At 47.8% G+C, this 20,518-nt stretch overlaps 1 protein-coding gene across 1 annotated transcript in view; it reads right to left on the bottom strand.

Moving 5' to 3' along the window:
- LOC8040501 (protein phosphatase 1 regulatory subunit 12B) overlaps positions 1–20,518 on the bottom strand; it is a 70,523-nt gene that overhangs the window by 4,455 nt on the left and 45,550 nt on the right. Inside the window, exons 16-19 of the mRNA XM_042293494.1 lie at positions 12,751–12,885; positions 11,699–11,803; positions 9,841–9,876; positions 8,481–8,531 (exon numbers count right to left, since the gene is read on the bottom strand). Of these exons, the coding sequence (XP_042149428.1) occupies positions 8,481–8,531; positions 9,841–9,876; positions 11,699–11,803; positions 12,751–12,885 (327 nt within the window). The remainder of the gene's footprint in view (positions 1–8,480; positions 8,532–9,840; positions 9,877–11,698; positions 11,804–12,750; positions 12,886–20,518) is intronic.

The raw sequence follows: 20,518 nt of genomic DNA, 5'->3' as shown, positions 1-20,518 counted from the left end.
GGCGTTTTCCTCGTAGTGCCAGATTTGCCTAAAAATTTGCTAAACACACCAACAAACATAACTGAAATAACGCAAATATTGGGCAAAAGAATCTTTCTTTTTCTTCTGCAAAGGTATCGAATTTGCAGTTTCGGTCCTCAGCGTGTTTTTCAAAGTGAAAGTCTCTAACGGCAACCAGGAAAAAGTGACTTCAGCGGAAGGCAGGGGCTCACTGTTTGGATTGTAGACTTTGGTACGATTAGAAGCATGTGCATGGTGTATCATGCCCAGCAGCACCAAACAAATGCTCGGCGTAGTCCATTTTTAGACTGCCCCCTGGACCTGCGAAGCCTGCCTTCCTCCGACGTCGTGACAGTGAAAAGCGCGGTTATATTTTAATGTTGGTTTTGGAATCATTTTCACTTGCCGATCTCACAATACCTGTTCTGAATTTCGTGACACTAAATAGCATGCCGCAAAGGGCATGTGATTCCGAATATATAGCTAGTTGGGGCAGCTCGAAAATTCACACGAGTACCCTTTTACTAGTATGTTTTCTTTGCGGCAAGAACAGATTTAGTTATCGATGCCCCACTTTAACATATAATGAGGTAGATTTTACGCATGTTCAGCCTTCTACAGCATTTTAACAGGTCACACTTTTAGCCTCGTTTTAAGGACACAGTTTCAGCCTTTAAGGGCCCCACAGCTTTTGAGCCAACAAATTCCAGGATTTTCAATGACAACGAACTGGAACTTTTCAAGGACCCCAGAAACCTAGACTATCATTTTGACATGGATTTCTCACACTGCAACAGAGGCAGTGACAACGCTCCTGAAACAATGCTGAGTCCAGTAGTAATTGGGAGCACTCTCAAAACAAAAATACTTATAACGAAAAAATTTGCAGTTCTTAAGATGCTCATTTGAGTTACGAGCTTTCAACAACACGCAAGAGGAAACTACGATTATAGAAATACAATTGTACTAAATGGCTTTCAGTGGTTATCTTAGAAGTCTAGGTTTCTCGTGTCCTGGAACATAGCAAGTCCAGTCTAATCAAGGTTCCCAGGACCTGTGAAAACCCTGGAATCGACTTTAAGAAAAGAGAATGGACATTTGAAAAGCTGTCACAAAGCCGTGCACGTATTGTGAGCTCATCGCACATTGGGGAGTTGAGACGTTGGTTTCCATACGCCGGTACCCAACAAGATTAAAACAAAACCATTACAACTTTAATCAAAATGTAAAGGCAAAATAGAACAAAAATTTAGTTGTTACCTCCACAAGAAAAATTTGTTGTAGAACAAAAGGAAACACCCCCCACAAAACAAAAACATCACCCCCTAGCACATTTAAAAAAGTCTTCCTCCAAGCAGCATCTAAACTTAGACTAAGATGAACTGGAGATGGCCAAGTTTCGGGTATCGGCATCGAAGTCTGGAAACAACGCCAAAACTCCGATCGACTCAAAAGTGGCAAACAAACAAGATGGTAGACGCACATATGTGACAACACAGCAATGCACAAACTACAGCGCATAAACCAACTCTTTTAAAAGCACGTTAGACAACCCGCAAAAATCGGTTTCTTAACGTATTGTGTTCCAATTTACTACTGGGGTGCAAACAGGTGGCGGAAGTTTGCAGTGAAAAACTAAAAAAATAAACTTCCCTCGTTCAAAAAAAAAAAAAAAAATTAAATTTTGTTTTAAAAAAAATACGCCACCACTTTGCAGACGCTGCATGCATAGAGAGAAGTGCTGCCAACAGATGGCGTACGCCGCGTCGAGGAAGTGCCGAGTTATGATAGTAGATGATCTCACGGAAGAATCCTGATGAGCAGGTGCTCCCTTGACGCGACGTCTGTCGGCAGCACTTCTGCTTACGCATGCGTCGTCTGCAAAGTAACTGCATAGATTGCCCAGAACAGGTGTCCATTTTAACCCTGCTAAATTTAACGGAAAAAGTGACTTCACGAGACCGATGCACCAATTCAGTTTCCCCGCTAAATTTAGCAGAAAAATTGACATCACACGATCCATGGAACAACCGAGCTTCCCCACTAAATTTGGTGGGAAAACGCATCAAGACCCTAAAATCATTTATTCATCAGCAACATATCTACGCTAAATCAACGCAACATCATTTCAATATCAGATCAACACAACAACAGCATGATCCGCGTAATGTCAATTGATCGTCATCGTCGTATAGTTGAATAAGCAGCACAGCTGACGCTGTCTAAACGCATCGCGTCGTGCGATCGTCGCACAATTCTTTTTATTTCGAACGAGGCAAGTTCAATCCTCAATCTTCTTCACTAACATTCCACCACCTGCTTGCACCTCTGTAGTAAATCGTAGCGCGATACGTTGAGAAACCGATTTCGCAGGCAGTCTAAAGGGCCTCAGAGGCATTGGTTCACGTGCTCTACTACTTAGTCATGGAGCGGTAGCCCCAAGTGTGGGCTTTCCTCATAATGACCAAACCCATCTTGCAAGCTACACTCGCTGACAAGACTTGCCTGTCACACTAAAAAAGCCTCACAAGCTGACTGGGTCGGGTCAAGTTTCAAACTATACCCAAATTATTAACTGGTTGCAACTTGCCCTTGCCGATTATGTGTAGCATCAATTTATTTCAACCCATTCCACAAAAAAAGAAAAAGAGCCGACAACAATATAATGTTTAGAGCAACTACAACAGTTTCTTTTAACACTGACCTTGTTACGTATTAACACGATTAAAAACCAAATATTGCTCAGTTCACACTTACAGTTGAAAATGCAGTCAAAGCTACAAGCACGAACTAGCCTGCGCTCCTGGCTTTGAGACGGGCTGTTCTAGTGCGAGCGCTCCTTCTGCAGAAGAACGTTCCAAAGCTGCCATCTCATTTTCTCGCGCTTGTAGCATTGGCCGGTCTCAGCTTAGGGTCGATCAAAGTGTACACATCTTAGCCCTAGGGAGTGTGTAACTCTTCCTAGTTTCAACAGGATGTCTGCCCCATCACTAACAGGTAAATCAATACAGAAAGTGCTACAACACAACATCTCGCAACACAAACCATGCTATCAATGAGTGTTGCAGCCCGCTTCACAAATGCACTCTTGCAAACAACATCAGGCAGGCCACACTCAACACTGCAAATGTAGTCTACCCAGGTGCTCGATGCAGATCACCAGAGATGTTATGCACTGCCGCAGTATGGTGCATTCGGTGGTGTATCAGTGTTAACAGCAACAACACACTGCAACCATTAGACAGGCCAACCAAGTTGCTTTGAAGCTTTTTTAACTTCTTTAACTGAGATGGCTATGTCCGACCTTGGCGAACCTCAACAACATGCTTAAGCATTCACTCAGTTGAAATCTCCCAGTGGCGGTTAAATTTCGACCTGGATTCCGATCCGTAAGCTTAGACCTAATTGAACTTCAACCTGGCCAAACTTATACGCCTCGCAAGTGGGCTCATTTTCGTCTTCTGCGCATGAGAAGGGAAGTAGCGGTGATGTTAGAAAGCCGAGCCCTGATTGGCTGATTGCGACCCGCTATCTCAGCGTCGTCTGCTCCTTTGCATCGTCGTCTGCTTGCAACGTCGTCCGCGTGTGTCTTACCTTTCTTGCGACTTTCGGAAGTGCACGTCTCTACGAGCGAGCTGGACTTCGCCTATCAGAGAGGGCAGACGAAATAACTCGAGCGGTACATTGTTTTTGTCTAACTACTAGCGGACGCGCATCAAGGAGGGAAGTCAAAGGACTCACTGGCCCGAGGTGCCGAGGTTTGTTTGCTAAAAACCGAGAGTGAGCGTGTTAGTATCTGCGAGTTCCCTCCCAAATACTTTTACCCTCCTTTCGTGTCCCGCGAGACCCCTCATTCTTTAACGGCGTCGGCGGGTTGGCGCAGTTAATGTCGTCTGCTTTACGTCTGCTAGTCAAAGCGATGGCTGTTTTACCTTTCCTGCGTCTGTCGGAGATTCACCGCCTTTTCACCGGCGAGAGTCACCGTTGCCTCGGGAAACAAGGAGATAACAAAAGGAAGAAATTGACCTCTTAATCTAAAATTGAGGTCAGCGATCAAAGTATAATACGGGAAGGGTTCACAAGGGTCGCGCGGGCATATTCCATTCAGCACACCAGCCGGTCATGGGCAGACGGTCGCCGAGTGGCGGAGTGCCTGCTAGGCCTAACTGCCGTGCTCGCTTGGTCGCGTTCGGTGGAATCGTGACCGTCGGAGCTTTTCCCGGGTATTTGTGGATCCAGCGTTCTTGTTCGTCATGGTCTGTTTGAAGTACTTTTTACTTTTTTCTTGCTGCTTGAAGTCGGGACGCGTGAGAAGCGCACGTAAAAAAATAAACGTCCGTGGGTCGTCGCGACCGCGACGCTTTCGGCCATGCTGATGTGATCGTAAGTGCGTAAGACAGCTTCGGAGCTGTCGTAGGATTTCGTCGTAACCTGCGCAAAACTTACGAAAATTTCGTTTCGTGAATACGAATTTGTTCTTAAGTTATGTCTTACGCACATTTTTGGCGTAAGATCGTTTCGTGAATTTGGCCTTTGCACTTCCGAAAGTCGCAGGAAAGGTAAGACAGCCGCAGACGACGTTGCGAGCAGACGACGTTGCGAAAGGGCAGACGACGCTCAGATAGGGGGGTCGCGATCAGCCAATCAGGGCTCGGCGTTCTGACGTCACCGCTACCCCCTGCGCAAGAAGCAGACGAACTTGCCCTCCGCATACCTTGACTACGGTTAACAACACTGTTTCAAACTACATTAAGGTCAGCCCAGCTGACTCGACTTACATTGGTTTACGGTTAACGAAGTTTATTCAATTTAAACTTGGTTTAGGGTTAGTGATACTGATTTCACTAGCACTTTGTCTACGGTTAGCCAACTGGTTCAACCTCAATTAAGATCCTCTGGTTCAACCTCAACTCTGTTTATGGTTAGCAAACTCGGTTCAACTTAAACACGACTCAAGGTTAGCAAAATTGATTCAAACTCTGTGTATAGTTAACAAAGTCGGATTAATGCAACCAGGTTAATCAACTTCATGGGGTTCAGAGTAAACAAAGTCGATACACCTCATCCCGAGTCCCAAGAACCGAGCTCTGAAGGCTGGTCCGCACGTTTGCGTCCGGCCGCAATCGACTGTGTGGCAACCGCGTGCGACTGCCTACAACAAGAAAATACACCGGCGCCCTCTGTGGGGTAACCCCGGAGCTCTCCAAAGCTGCGTATGGCTAGACTGAAGGCTTCGCAGTATTTCCGAGATAAAATCCACGCACTATCCGAGAAAAGGTCGCTTATAACACTGTCAGTATTTCTGGCACAGAGTGAAAGAAGGCTGCCTAAGGTATACAATGATCGGTGCCAGTGTGCCCTTTCGTTGCAAGCGGTCACGAGCGGCTGAAAGGCAGTCGACTCCACTCGAGCGCAACTGGGTGACTCGGCCTTTAAAGTCGATTCCGGTTGTCCACTTTCACAGAGTGCAAATGCCAACGCAGCCGCCGAGCACAGCTTCGATCCCGGTAGCTTCGGACGAAGGTTAGTCCACGCACGCCAGAATGCAAACGGTGTTAATCGGAGAGGGGCTGCGCAAGGGTCAATCCTCGGTCCGTCGGCAGGCACAACCAAACTTTGTCGTGCGGTTGCAGAAAAAAAAAAAAAAAAGAAAGAAAGTCACCCGGGCCGGCGGGGCGTTACCTATTTGGACAAGTTCGACACCACGCGCGTCAGCGCGCGATTCTCTGCCTTCAGTTTCGCATTCTCGGCCTTGAGTTGGGGCAGGCCCTGCAAGGAGACACCCGGCGCACAGGGAAAGAGGCTGAGGCGGCGTCCCCAAGACTGGACGCCAGAATTCCGGAGATGCGGGCGACGGGTCGCTTTGCACATTTTAAACTTCCCCTTCCACCGGTGCTTGGTTGACGGTTGCCAGCATGTTGGCACGCGTTGCTTCTGGGGCTGTCGAAGCTCACCCGGCATGCTGCAGAACTTCTCCGCAATAAAGCCGGTGTTTTCGGCAAAAGGCTTCACTCTGTCGGTACTCAAAACTTCTGCTCCGGCAGTAGTAGCATATTTCTACTTTGCATCGCTATACCCATACCTTTTTACATTTCTTTACCACAGGCACATTGTTGCAGATAACCCAGAAAGCATTTGAGATAACCGAGCTTTCCTCGAAAAAAAAAAAACGATTAAAACGCCAAACACTTATCAGGCCTAGGCTGCCCAGAGTCCACTGCCAACTTCAATATCACGTAATCAAGCACCACAAAACACTTGTCAAGTGCTTTGTAGCAAAAAGGCTGCTCCTTTTACAGCAGAAAGCTCCAGGCCTCGAATACAAAGGTCTGGAAACCCAGTTCGACGAAGGCATCTGAAGAAGCTTTTGAGCAAGGCCTACCGTGGAGGCCAGTCCATTTAAGATTCAAACCACCGATCACAACAAACACATTTAGCAAAAACGTTTTGAGTGTGTTATAACTGGGCTGAAGAGTATGACGCAAATTTGTACGAGAATGTACTTAACAAAAAGCAAAACTGAAAAGTTTGTCAGCATGGACATAAAAAAAAATAACACACACACTAAGAACTTTGCAACCATGCAGGGTTAAAGAGAAAAGTAGAAGCCCTAATCCAAGACTAGGCCTTTTTCTTCTACCGAAACCTGCACACCCTAGAAAGACTTCTACTGCAACAGAAGTTTCTATGCAACGTTACGTTTGTCTTCTCGCATGTTTTTTAAAACTAAGCAATCTATGTACAGAACAAGCCCACTAAGGTACAAGAACATTAAAGGGCTTATTATTATATGTCACGAGCGTCACCGTAATTATGTTTCGCAAATTGTTTTGCTAAACACCAAACTGCACCACAACTCTGTCTGTGGTTACATCATTTGGCAAATATCATCTGCAGCAAATGTTGACCAGTAGCCGGCAATTCCCAAGAACCTGAGCTCCACAGAGCGCTAAAATTTAGTTGCAGGTTTCTTTCAGCCACATCAGCTGTTTCAATATATTCAGCACTGCACTGTTCAAAACAAAACCAATTAATTAGTTGGGTGTGCTGGGAGAAAATTTCTTAAACTAGGTGAATTTTTACTCAAGACAAACAAAACTGTGTCAAAAAGTAAAGCAAAAATCCTGGACAACAAACAAAATTGCACCAAAAATTAAAACCAAAATTATGGTTTTGGTTTTACTAGCCAGCACACTACGGTATATAGGCATGCATAAGTTAGTCACAACATCAGCCTTTACCCCAAGGTTCAAGCGTCACAAAATAACTTTATGCCCAGACAGCCAATTCCATTGGTTGCCCAAGCACCAAATACAAGCGCGTAACAAAACGCCTTGGCATCCTGACGCTCCTTTTTGGCAGCACTAGCCTTCGACAAATGCTGACATTATGTAACACATAGACCGATACGTACATGCGCTAAGAAGCGGCACAAGGAGCAAGACACAAAGACAAATTCTTTAGACATTTGAACAGAAGCAGCAGCACTGGTAGCAGCAAGCACTACAACATACGCTTACGTCGAAAGAAGTGGCTAGCTGCGTCGGCAAACTGCCAACATGCGGTGCCTCCTGGCCAAGACATCAATATAAAAGACCGAACTCAAACCGTCAAGTGACCGGCAGCTTTTTGTGTAGATGTCCAAGGTTAGCCAGACCACACAAACAGAGCTATACAAACAAGCAGACTGTGAAGAGAGCCCGGTACATTTCGAGGTTCACTATTTCGACTCCTAGTGCCACTTAATAATAAACTGTTCACAACAAATATGCATAAAACACCGAGTGCTGACACAAAGCTCAATGCGCTGGCAGTTTACTGGCCGATTCATTAGGTCCAAACCAGTCGTTTCACACAGCACGTTGCAGAATTCGACGCACGCTGAATTAGTGAGGATGCACACCCAAGCAGCACGGACTTGGCCAATCTTTGGCCAACGGCTGGCAATGGTCCTTTGGCCAGTGGCCAGACAGTCACCAACCATTGGTGATGACTGGCTTTTCTCTGGCCATTAGTCAATGGCCAATGGCCATCAGCCAAGCATTCGCCAGTGAAAGGCAACTCTTTGGCCACACTCTTTGGCCATTGGCCAATGCTTTGCCAAACTCTGTGCTGCTTGGGTGTGGCCTACAGCCAATCATGTACATCTTTCCGTGACACTGCGCAGAGTCAAGACACTAACATGTGCCGTTCAATAAATCAATGTTCCATGAAGACATGACTCTCCATAAATTAGTTAGGAAGCACAACCATTAAGACAAACAAAATGGCAGTTTCCAGAGAACCTTTCCAACACTTCCTGCACAAACACTCCGTCCATCTGCTCCACTCTATGGAGTTGATGACGAACGCCCCCTTCAAAAGTGGCATTCGAGGTGACGATCGTGGCAGCACTCGAGCCCGTTAGAAGAACCGACGACACAGTGTCTACACTGCGCAGGTGCAGAAGAGATGCGGTGATGAAACAGAGGAAGTCTCACCTTGAGTTCTTCCTCCAGTTCCGAGATTTTCCTCTCGAGAGCCCGGCGTTCCTACAGCGAACCAAACAAAGAAACAAGACAGACACAGGTTCGGTTAGTCCCTTGGATCGTGCGAGCATATGCCTAAGTTCCGAGCAAGACCTCATGTTAGCTCAACTACTACTACTACTATATTCCCTTAGACATAGAAGGAGTGCTAATTTTGCGAGTGATCCATTTGGAAATAAATCTTTTTGCAGGTGATAATTTTGGAAACGACTGCTTCAGAACGAACCATTTCGCAAGTGACCACAGTGCAATTCATATTAGAGCAAGTCATCATATTACGAGTGATAATTTTGAAAGTGATTATATACAGTAATAATTCTTGGGCTTCAATTCTGGCTAACCTCCCCTTGCATAATGCAAAAGCGAAGGAGACGTTAGATAGTTTCAAGACTGCCAAAGTAAGGCAACACTGGTTCGCACTGTAGGTATGAAATCTAGCCCGTGCAATAAGACAGCTAGCCTGGCGTCTTTAACGTGGCTCACAAAGCAGTGATACGATGCTCATTCAGAATAAAATGGGCAGGGGCGGCGATCGAATACAGGAAACCTGGGTTCTCCAGTACAAGCTGTGGTGCCCTAACAACACCCGGTCATTGACTTCCCTCGTCTTATAATACCCAGAAATGAACCACGAAAGTTCCTAAATAAGCAAACGAATCCCACATTATCTTGCTTTGCCATGTCAATCTAAAACAAAAAAAGGTTACAGCTTGGGACTCTGTTATTAGTAGGCAAGGCAGAATGGTTACCATACCTCTTTTAACGAGTATTATTTTATTTATTTAACGGTAATTTTTAACGATAAAACATAATTCTTACAAGCGAAGAGACAAATTTTTCTAGCTTTAATCTAACTTGGCTACTGAGTTGAGCGGGGCGACAGATTGCTCAAATGTTTTCATTTTCCAGCTGGACAATCAAAATTAGGCCACTGCACTTTGTCAGCCCAATTTGTCCCCAAATTAAAGGCTATCAATGTTTTGCGTCACACCTAGAAAGCCAACCTCACTGCTGCAGGTGTCAAAAACACGCGGGAAAACTAGCCCACGGAACAAATGCTCTCCACCGCAGCCTCGGCAAGCTCCGTTTAAACCTCCCCCTTCGCACAGATTTCGGTCCCAGTGACAATCCCAGCACGGCAGAAACCCCCAGAAGCCCAAACTTCCTCAATCTCTGTCAAACACTAAAAAGATCAAACAAAACATATAGAAAAAAAGACAACCAGTCTTCGTGTTCACAAGATAGAAAAAAAGAAAAGCCATGCTACAGTGCGTAAAAAAAGGGGTGAGAAGAAGGCCTTTCCCCAACTCACCCGCTTCTCTGCGTCGCTTAGAGAATTCCGATTGTTCTGAAATTATGCGGTACAGACAAATCAGACGGGCGATCCAAGCAGGACTGTCCCTTCAAGCTGCCCCCACTTCAACTTATTGTAGAAAAAACAAAAGTTGCATAAGTGAAGTGACACGAAGCAATGTTAGGTGAGACACAAAGGGAAACTAGGGCAACATGCAATGAAAACATATAAGTAAATCACAGCTAAACAATTAACAACAATCTGTTAAAGAGTTAAACGCAAAAGTAACCGCCGAGGCAGGATGCAAATCGACGTAACAACTCAAGTCCGAAAGGAGGACGCGGGCGAGGGTGCCGAAAGTTTAAAATGCAAACGCGACACATTTATTTTACGTTGCAGCAAAAACGTGAAGTTATTGCGACCGAACAATGCACAAACCTAATGTTAGAACTGGACTGGCACGAGCTGCTCAGAACCCAAGTCCGAAGAGTAAATTTAAGACAGGAAATTTCTCGAACGACACTCGGCACTAGCTCGCGACACCGAGAGCGAGCCGACGCTTTAGACCGGACGAGTTTCTGCGCAAGGTTTACTTGGGTTCGCACCATCGCGGGTCATGGCAAATCCGCTCAAATCTGAGACTCTCCCTTTGCAGGTAGAAGCTTACGAAGACGCACCGTCAGTGTGAGGTATTTCAGACACTTCTGAAACAAGCACTAATGCGGAAGTGTCAGAGTCTGGAGGGATTCAGGGCCCCGCATCATTCAGTCCTACCACTCGATTTAAGCGCGTCAATTAGGCTAAGAAGCAAGTTTAGTAGGCACTTCCCAAAGTATGCACCTAGGAACACTGCCCTGTTCCCTTTTTCACTTTAGCAAAAAATCATCCCCTATTCCACGGGATGAAACCAAAGACCCGCGGCTTTCCCCCCCAAGTTTGGGTGCCCGGCTGAAGCTGGTACACTAAGGTGGCCAGCAATCAAACTCTGTCAAATTTAGAGGAAGATGGCTGAAAGCTCAGCAGAATTAATTTCGACCACCTGGGGATTTTTTGGGGATTGTCAATTTTTAACGGGGCTGTGATCCAGATGCAAATTTCAAGGGGGAGGAAACGCGGATGAGAGGGATATACCCCCTAGGGATGAACGTGAGTTACCGGCAGAAAGGGATTCCCAACCCTTCTGACAAAGGTTAGTAAGAATCCTCTTGAGGCGCTTCCCTCAAGAAATCTCTTAAGGACAATAGGAATCTTCACAGGTTAACTGGTGTCATTTTCGAGGGACAGTGGCAGTTTACACAAACAGGGATTTCTGGGGACAAGCGGAAGTGCACAGGGACAAATGGCGGTTCCTCTCGGGATGTTCAGAGATCACAATGTGGGTGGCACCAATTACAAAGAACGGAAATTCACGGGGCAATAAACCGGGATCTCACGGGGACAACAAGGATCCCCCACAGGGATCCTCACACGAGACAAGACAAATCTTCGAGGGACAACGAGTTTTCACAAAGACAAAAAAGTATTTACTTGGGAAAAAGGTAATCCCCAGAGAAGAAAGGAAGGAAACTTCAAGGGACAAAATCTCAAGTAGAGAACAGGGATCCCACTGGGGATCGGGGACAAATAGGGTAGGAAAGCTCGCGGGGAACATGGGAATTCTGGAACGGACACTGGGTGGCACAGAAACAAAGAATCTTCGAGGGACAAAATCTAATATGGATATATGTGGGAACAGGGACACAAATAGATAGGAATCCTCGTGGGAGTACGGCAGTTGTGGCAGGGACACGGGGGGGGGTTAAAGAAAGGGACAACGGGGGCATAAAGAGACAAACGACCTCCCTCGTGAAAGATGCAAAATGCCAGAGACACTCACCAGCTGAGACTTCTCCAGCTGACGCTTTGTGGAATCCAGCTCATCCTCCAGCCGAGACACCTTGCCCTTGAGCCGCTCGTGCACTTCTTTCAGCTCCAGGTAGAGCTGCCGCAGCAACCAAATTCATACACGTGTTAGTGCAGGCACCAACACGGATCAAAATAAAGAATGACATTTTCTGGACACTGCAGTTAAGAATAACATGTTTCTTTCCTGAACCTAGGCACAGAGTCCTCGGCTCTTTTGTAAGCTATAAAAGAAACGAATACAAGAAGAAAGAGACTCACCACAATGCTTTGGCAGATTTCATTCTGTGTGTGTTTCGCCCTTTTATACCGTACCTCTTTTAACGGTATGCACTACCAGCCTGCGTAAGCCTCCACCTTAACAACCCTTTCTAATGTGGCACGATCCCCTAGCCACATAAAGATGTGCATTTTTTGCGGTGAAACAACGCTGCAGAAGCCAGCATTGTTTCAGAGCTTCTTTAGGCTTCCTACTTTGGAAAAAAAAGATTTAAAGACAAACAACTCAACAAACTACCGTAGAATACCGCGCATCCGCCCATCCCACATTAAGCGCCCATCGCCAAATTTGTGAGATCTGAGAAAATACCCACAGTACATTTATATGTAAAACTGATGACCAGACAAGCGCCCATCCCCCATTTTTTTGCGATTATATTTAAAGTTTGAGTGGGCGCTTGCCCGGTATTTTATGGTAGGTCTTTGAGCGGCCAATGAAACAAAATTAGGTTGCTGCAGCCGTTATGCCACGACATCGTAACCTCCAGGCTACCCACAGTTGTTCTCCCTCATCACTGCAATGAAAAGGCGTACGACATTGTTTGCGAGCTTTAAAAATAAAAATGAAAATTTATTTTTATTGCCCCTTTGATATGCCTGAAACTGGATCGTAAGCTCACTACATGGCGCTTCTTTTCGCATGTGGTCTACTCCTCAAAAGCTGATTCCACGTCTAGGCACGTGAAGTCGACGTCGAAAAACCCGCTTGGAAATCGCACACGCCCGAGAGTCTGCCGTGGCCCTCACCTTCTTGTAGTCTAGCTCGTCGTCGTCTTGGAGGCTGGCCGCGCTGCTGCTGAGCCGAGATTCCGTCTCCGACTTGGTGCTGTCCGCCAGAGAACCCGCGGAGCCGCTCCTCGCGCGCACAGGGTCCGGCATGCTCTGCGTTCCAAGCAACCATAGCGGCACGCTTGCAATCCGGCTCAATCCAACTCAATCCAGCTCAATCTGTGGCAAGAAACAGCTGCTTTAAAACAGCCCCGAAAGCAGAGACGACCAGCAACCATGGCTGAATGGTCACAGGGACAAGAGCTTAAGAATGCTTAGGCTTTTAGAGAAACTTGACCGATAAGGGACAAACCATCGAGAAATATTTGCGACTCAAAATATAGATCTTGTCCCACACGAAAAGCATCGGCGGAGAATTGGCTGTTCAGAGCTGAACCCGCTTACTTTCATGTTTACCTAAACGCCGAAAATCTGCCAATTTATAAAACATTTCAGCATGTATTCACTAAGAGTGAAGCAAGCATGTGATGTCGATTGACTCCATTATTAAATTTTCACCATTCTAGTTTTCTAGCTTCAGTTTATTTTTATTTTTGTGTTTCTCAGAAAGTACACAACTTAGAAAATTTCACCGGGTGAATATCTCCTTTTACTGCTTAATAATAATAAAAAAGTAAAAAGAGAAGGGGAGGCATTTTGAGGTTTTTAACAAGCTGTGCTGCTACGCAAGTTCACACAAAAACCCGTGACAAAAAAAAAAGAAGAAGCGTTTGGGAAAAGTGGTTGGCTTGAAAGTGAGACACTGAGACAGTGTCCATACACCAAGACATATGACCAACGTGCGAGAGTGAGTACTTCATCGTTTTCCTCGCCAGCTTAACACTCGTGGTACGCAACAAAAATGTCATACTCTTACGTTTAATTTCAGCAACTCAAAAATATTGAAAAAAAAAAAAAAAAAGAGAAGTGATTGCGCTAAAAGTTCCAGAACCGGCAAGCACGCTTTGCTGCCGAACACGGGTGTGTGCGGGAAAGCGTGCACCACGGCGCTCGCACGCCGATGTCTTCGGAGTAAAAACCCCCCTCCCTCTGCCATTCAGGGGGTTAGGGGGTGGCACTCAATTGGTCGAAAGGCGTTTTAGCGAACGCAGACTTTTCAGTGAAAGACACCTTAGCGAATGCCATGTGGGTTAACATTTTTGTAATGAGCCACCGCAGGCTGTCGCCGCGAAGCGCCTGAACGCCCCAGGGGGGCGGGTGGGTTAACACGCGCTCCAGTCATTCGCTCATGTGATATGGGCCCCGAGAAAGAGATCAACGTTGCCAGCTGAAGGACAACAGCCGCAATGGTAAGCGCGATTCCAAAAAACTCTCAAGCCAAGTATACGCTGACAACTCCACGTTGTAATCTAAATATATAGCTATTTCTAACGCTCGTCAAGAAGTAATGCACTCATTACACTGCATTAACTTCTCTTTGATAGCTTTTTGTATACGCGACTCGAAATCTCGGAGATATGGTGGTTACTCGGTTCTGTTTTCCCTGGAGCGCGCCCAACCGCAGATAACCATCCCAACCATAGCGCGAAGCTGCTGCTTTAGTTTCGCGTTGAAGCAATGCCATACAACTGCGAAAAAAAAAAAAAAAAAAAAAAAATCTTGACTGGTAAGTATTTAACGGAGGAAACCTTAATGCATGGATGGATGCTAGTCTGTACCCTTATAACGGGCGGTAGCTTACGCCACCCTGCGTACAAACCAAAAGTATGGTTCATCCCTTCGCCCTTTTAAGTTAATTTGCTCCCCCTCTGCTGTTTTGTTTCACCAGGCAATGCGGGATATCGCCAAGATGTTCTGACGCAGTTTTGATAACAAACAATATTGCCACGGTTCTCACGAAGACCGATAACTACAGAGAATAAAACGTAAAGCTAGTTGGTAACCATATGTGACACTCCAATGTATACGAAATGCCTGCCTCCGCGCTCCGCCCCTTGCGGCAGCCGGAATGCATGGGCAAATGCTGCCATCAGAGCGGCAGCTGGATACTAAAACGTCATAATTATAATAAGCGATCTTTTGCCGAGAGGAAATAAACCTCGACCGACGAATTCGTCCACTTCGCCTAAAACCGGTAGCAACTCCGCAACATTGTTTTCGTCGCCCAATCACAATTAAAAAAAAAAATTACGCTATTTCCGACAATAAGCCACTGATTCCTAACCTCATTATGAGTGATTAGCATGATGCGATCTCACTTACGATTTAGCAGTTAAGTCGTAGATGGTGAGGAAAAAAAAGAAGAAAAAAAAAAGCGTGGTGGAAGCTGCGGTGTTGGATGTCTCAACTGGGGATTCGGGTTGCACCGTGTGAATCAGGCTTGTCAGACAAGCGGTGCAATGAGGATGTCACACGATAAAATGGAGTGCCGGCCGTTTATCTTTTATCAATTTACCTACTAACATCAATAAAAAAAAAAATACTGTCCCACAATGTGATAACTGACAAGAGCCGGAACCTCGTATCGCTATACGTCGATACCTACGGAGTTTGAGGTGAGGTCAGACTTGATCTTCAATTAGGGGCGTACTACGGATGAATGGATGGGCGGTAGTAGTTACAATAAATAAACGGTGCACAAAAAAACCCATGTACGTTTATTTAACACGCGTAACTTCCTACCATATAGTACAGTGGTAGGGGCTATACACCTTCCCAGTGGTCGTCACCCAGGAGATAAATGCCGAGTCCCTAAACTCTACCCCCCTGCGCGGCGTCAGATATTCCGGAGAAAAGAGCCACTGCGCATGCTCAGAACGCATTGCACAGACCAGTAAACACAGATGGCAGTACGCAGAAGGCCTTCCGTCGTGCTTTGACCGCGCGTGCATGCTCGAGGCTTACGAGACAATGAAGCGTTACGGAATGTACAAACTTTGTCCTGGAAGCGGGACAAACGAGACCTCCCTGGCGTTCTTGTCAAGTCCCTAACTATAGAAATCTAGCTCGGAGGATTTATGGAGGGATGGACAATAACGGCTGTACTCTTTATAATGGGCGGTAGGTTGCGCCACCTAGCCTAAAAATGTTCAAACGCTGCCGTTGCCGGACTATACCGTTAGGCACAGAGCATGCTGTTGGTGAACCCGAAAGGGCAGCGGACGTCTTTGAGCGATACGTGGTCCGACACTCTCGAAACTTCCAGCAAGTCCTCACAAGTTATCCCGATAAGCTTCCCGAATACTTCCGCGTGTTATGGTTTGAGAAGCTCTTTCGGAAGTGCCCCCCGGTCATAGCGGGAGACATGGACGCCCGCGGCACTCACGAGGAGCGTGGCCAGACCACCGGAGGCCCTCCTCGACCCGGTGTAGCTCCTGGACAGCGTGGGACTCCTGGAGGGTGACATCCGCGCTCCGGCGGCCGTGTACGCGCTCAGACCCGACGTCCTCATGGGGCTGCGCGGGCGATCGGCGCCGTACGCGCCGGGCGACGGGGACAGGGACCGACGCAGGGCCGTCGGCGCAGACAGCGAGCTGTAAGGGGTGCCCAGGCCGGACGAATAGCCGCCGCTGCCATAGCGGCCGCCGCCGTACGAACCGTACGACATGGTCAGGAAGGCACGCTTGCGGACCGCGAGGCTTGAGACAAGCGTCGGCAGCTCTCCGAGACTATCTGGCTGGTAGGCGACAACGCTCGAAGATTAGGGCCCGCTTGCAAATGGGCATCAAAGATCAAGTTTTCCAAATCTTGCTTGCAGACGGCAATGGGTGGAGACAAGATTTTCCCAAGTTTTGCTCGCATACGGCAATGCTCGAAGATAGACTCCCCAAGTCTTGTTTACAGATGACAACGTTTGAAGGCTATGGCTCGCCTGCAGTCCAGTACTTGATGACTATCCAAAAAATCGCTTGCGGATGACAGCGCTTGAAGACTCTTCAAGGATCGATGGCAGACGACAGTTGCCGAATACTTCACAGCGGGGTTGTTGGTGGGATCGATAAAGAAAAAAATTCAATCCGGCTACGCGCTCAAACAGCCGTCGGTGGCCGACTGCTGCAGGAACTACGCTCACAGGTGGTTGCCACAACTGGAGAGCGGTACCAAATCTCGAGCCACACTTCGGTGAAGTTTTCCAACAAACGACGAAGCAAAGTTTCTTCCAATGTTCCGACCAGAGGAGTCAACAGTTTGACAGCGCCGGCTTACCACAAACAACACCACACCATCGTGGAGGCTGCGGACGTCAAATCACAGACACGACCGCAAAAAAAAACTGGGCGCTGTTTCAAGACAAACAGACGACAGAGCGTAAAAAGAAAAGCGTACAAAAAAAAAAAAAAACAGCTTATAAAAGCAAATTACGGTTTGCCGCGCAACGCAAGGCACCACCGGTCACACCGCACTATACCAGGAGCAGAAGGCGAGCTCCGCCGGCGACGCACTGCCACCGGGGTCCGAGACGTCGGCCCAAGCGACACAGTCACGTGCATTTGTCCGTCCTCTGCCGAAACGAGATGCCGGAGCTACAGAAACCGCAGTCGGACCGGGAAGGCCGCCAACTCGGCTTGGCCACAGACCCATAGCATACACAGGAGTTCCTTTCCGTTTTCCTTCGCTTCTTCTGGGTCTCCCGACGTTGCCCGAGGTCTCAAACCCGCACTCTCCACTCCGCACCTCCCTCAGTCGCGGGCTCGAAGGATATAAATACCGGAGGTCTTCCTCGCCTCCGCTTCACACGCGTTGACGGGTACCGAAATATACCGCTGCCTTCGGGAGAACGCGGGTCTTTGAGCATGGCCTCCTATGCTCAGAGACGACGCGGTTACAGAGGCCTGCGTTTCTTAGGGATACCGGGACGCGGCAAAACGTTCGAGAGAGAGGAGGGAGGGAGAGGGGTTAATGTCTGTGTCTTGGAACACCTCTCCGACACCCCGAAGACGACGTCCTCGTCGCTCAGAGGTGAGGTAATCGACGGGATGGCACACCGCGTGAAATAAATTACGGTGGCGCGACGGGGTCACAAGGCCACGCGTCCCCTACTCCCGGACTCGGGGCGCTGCCTTCCACTCCCCGCACCAGGCTGGCTGGCGGACGTCATCGTAAAGAGGGGTAAAGAAACGAAGACCGACCTCGACATACCCAGACGACCGATAAATCTCCATCGGGCGCTCATGCCAAGACTCGTATTGTCCGGGGCTTGTCTGGCGTTTTCTGCGGCTCGTACAAGCTCTGGTCACGAACGGTACCAGGACGTGCCGCCCAGAGACCCACTAGTCTTCGTAACGGACGATACAAACCACGACGCACCGACGGAAATCCCGCGATTATGTTTACGATCGCTGGTGTGTGGTCGTCGTCGTCGTCGTCGTCGTGACCGAGTGGGTTGCCCAGGCAACGACGCTGGAGTGCAGTGCGTCGAAGCGGACGTCCCCGCGCTGAAATGCGACGCAGTGCGCTGCTGGCGGCGCGCTTCACGGGACTGGAAAGGAAATCCACTGCGCAGCCGACAGCTTGCGAAAGCGAATTCTACAGGGTTCTAGGAGAAAGTACGGTATATATAAAGAGCGGGCTACAGCAACGCAGTTCATTATGCAGCCGGGGTACCACCGAATCACGTCCACGACCCGAAAGAAGGAGACCGCGAACGAAAGCGCATCTTCGTCAGGCCAACCAAAGTGACCAAAGTGGTCCGGATGTATAAGGTGTCGGAAACCACCAAGGCTACCGTCACCCCTACTTTTACAACGAATTTATGCTTTCCTTTAATCGCAAAACACAAAAAAAAGAAACACGTTTTTTTTCATTCGTTTTGCGACGCAAAACGCTCGTTTCCACCATATAAACGAGTGGCCTCCAGCTAGCCGCAGCCGGCGCGCTGATACGAACAAGCAGGTGCTGACGAAAGAACCAACGGCCGAAAGCCCACCGCTGCACGAATTAAACACGCGGGCGAATGTAAGAAACAAAACACTAGTAGTCCTAGGGTTCGGAGGCTATTTCGGTACGTATAAGCGCGGAGCGGAAGCCCGGCGATCGCTGGGCGTGTTACCCAAACAACGAACGCACGGTTCGACACGACGAGGCCTCGTCAATCAACGCGCCGCTTTGGAGCTCTAAAAGGGGGCCCCCCCTTGAAGAGGTAAAAGCTCAACAGCGCCATGGACGCACATGACCGCCGAGGCTAAAAGCCTTCGCAGTTTATAGGGCCACCAAAGAAAACGCATTTTCGAACAGTGGAGGCTTTCCGCTTCAAGAAGGGTGTCCGCTCTGCCTAGCGCCCATTGCTTTTTGTCCAGGGTTTTAAAGGGATTGTCCGGTCAAATTTTGTATTTGAGAAAACAATTGAATATCTGTGTTCTTGCCTCGAGACGCATCGGGCGCGCAATATCTGAATTTTATATGCCCCTCTGCATGAGTAATTGAATTTATACTGCTCCAATCGCACTCTAGCGTAAACGCTGTTTTCGGTGGCAACATGGGAGCTCTGACGTCACAAAACACAAAGCGAGAATTTCTGTCTCGTCGTTTACTTGCGAGTGAACGCCTCAGCGTGCTTCGTTCTTGTTGTTCTGCTCGACTTGTTTCGTGGTTGGGTGAGATTTTTGTTGCGCGGTTCGGTGCCACAACCACCAGGCAGCAAATGCGAGCCAAGATATGACGTTCTACACTTTTCCGCGAGACGTGCAGTGACGAGCAGAATGGATCGTCGCCGTGCGTAGGGACATGGGTTCCCGACAAGATCGAGATCCCGCTTATGCAGCAGTCATCTCACAGAAGAGAGCTACGAGCTGAGCTCTAAGCGGACAGAAGGCTCGTAAGCTGACGTGTGATGCTGTGCCAACGATATTAAACTACGTCTATCCACCCCTCGCCCAAATCGGATCAATCAATTTGTCTATGCAGCGAAACCGAAACCAACATCTAGACCATCTGGAAACGATACCAGGAGTTGTCGAAAAGTTGTATTTAGCACGAGTGCAGCCAAATTCTGTTTGACACGCATGTGCCAATAGAGCGTGGCTACGATTCACCAAGCTCGTCCAAGTCAAGTGACGGCATATATTTGAACGATTCGCCGCTTGTCTTCGACCCGCGGTCATTGCCTCTGAGGGAACACCCGCAGCCTCATCACCGATCCAGTGGATCCGCCGATATGTGTACCCACATACCGCTTCGTGTACCTACAGTTGCCGCTTCAGAGGCGAAATCTGCATCCTTTGCTTTGCAAGCGCTCCTAATTCGATCGGTGGCCGTCGCAGTTGTGTTTGCGCGAAACGGCATACGTTTGTTCGAAGCTTATGGCTGTTTTCGAGTAATGTCCTCCTAAACGGCGTGACTTTTTTGGCACACGCTTGGGAACTGCAAAATAAACAACCATATTTCAGTAGGGTACAGTCTAGGACAATGGTTCTCAACCATCGATGTTTCGCGGACCCCTTCTAAATCGGCGGAGATAATGGAGCATGCCGTTCGTGGTGAGAGGAAAGGAAAGGTATAGGTTAAATATAATAATAACTTAATAAAGAGATATAACTAAAGGCTAGTGTGAAGTAGACCTCTCTTATTGACGTTCACACGAAGAAAACTCGCCCGAAAACAAGCATTTCTTTTCAACCTGAAAAAAAAAATACATATATATATATTGCCGGGTTTGACTGATGAGGCAGAGCTTCGCGGACCCCTAGAAGGCCTTCGCGGACCCCCATTTAAGAACCACTGACCTAGGAGACTATATAATTCGAAACAAAATACAAGACATTCATCGACCAACGCTTGTTATCCCGAC

The sequence above is a fragment of the Ixodes scapularis genome, unplaced genomic scaffold (genome assembly GCF_016920785.2).
Source record: "Ixodes scapularis isolate PalLabHiFi unplaced genomic scaffold, ASM1692078v2 PGA_scaffold4__175_contigs__length_147842914, whole genome shotgun sequence".
Classification (NCBI taxonomy): Eukaryota; Metazoa; Arthropoda; class Arachnida; order Ixodida; family Ixodidae; genus Ixodes; species Ixodes scapularis.
The sequence above is the reverse complement of the archived record's forward strand: the minus strand, read 5'-3'. Positions and strand labels throughout refer to the sequence as shown.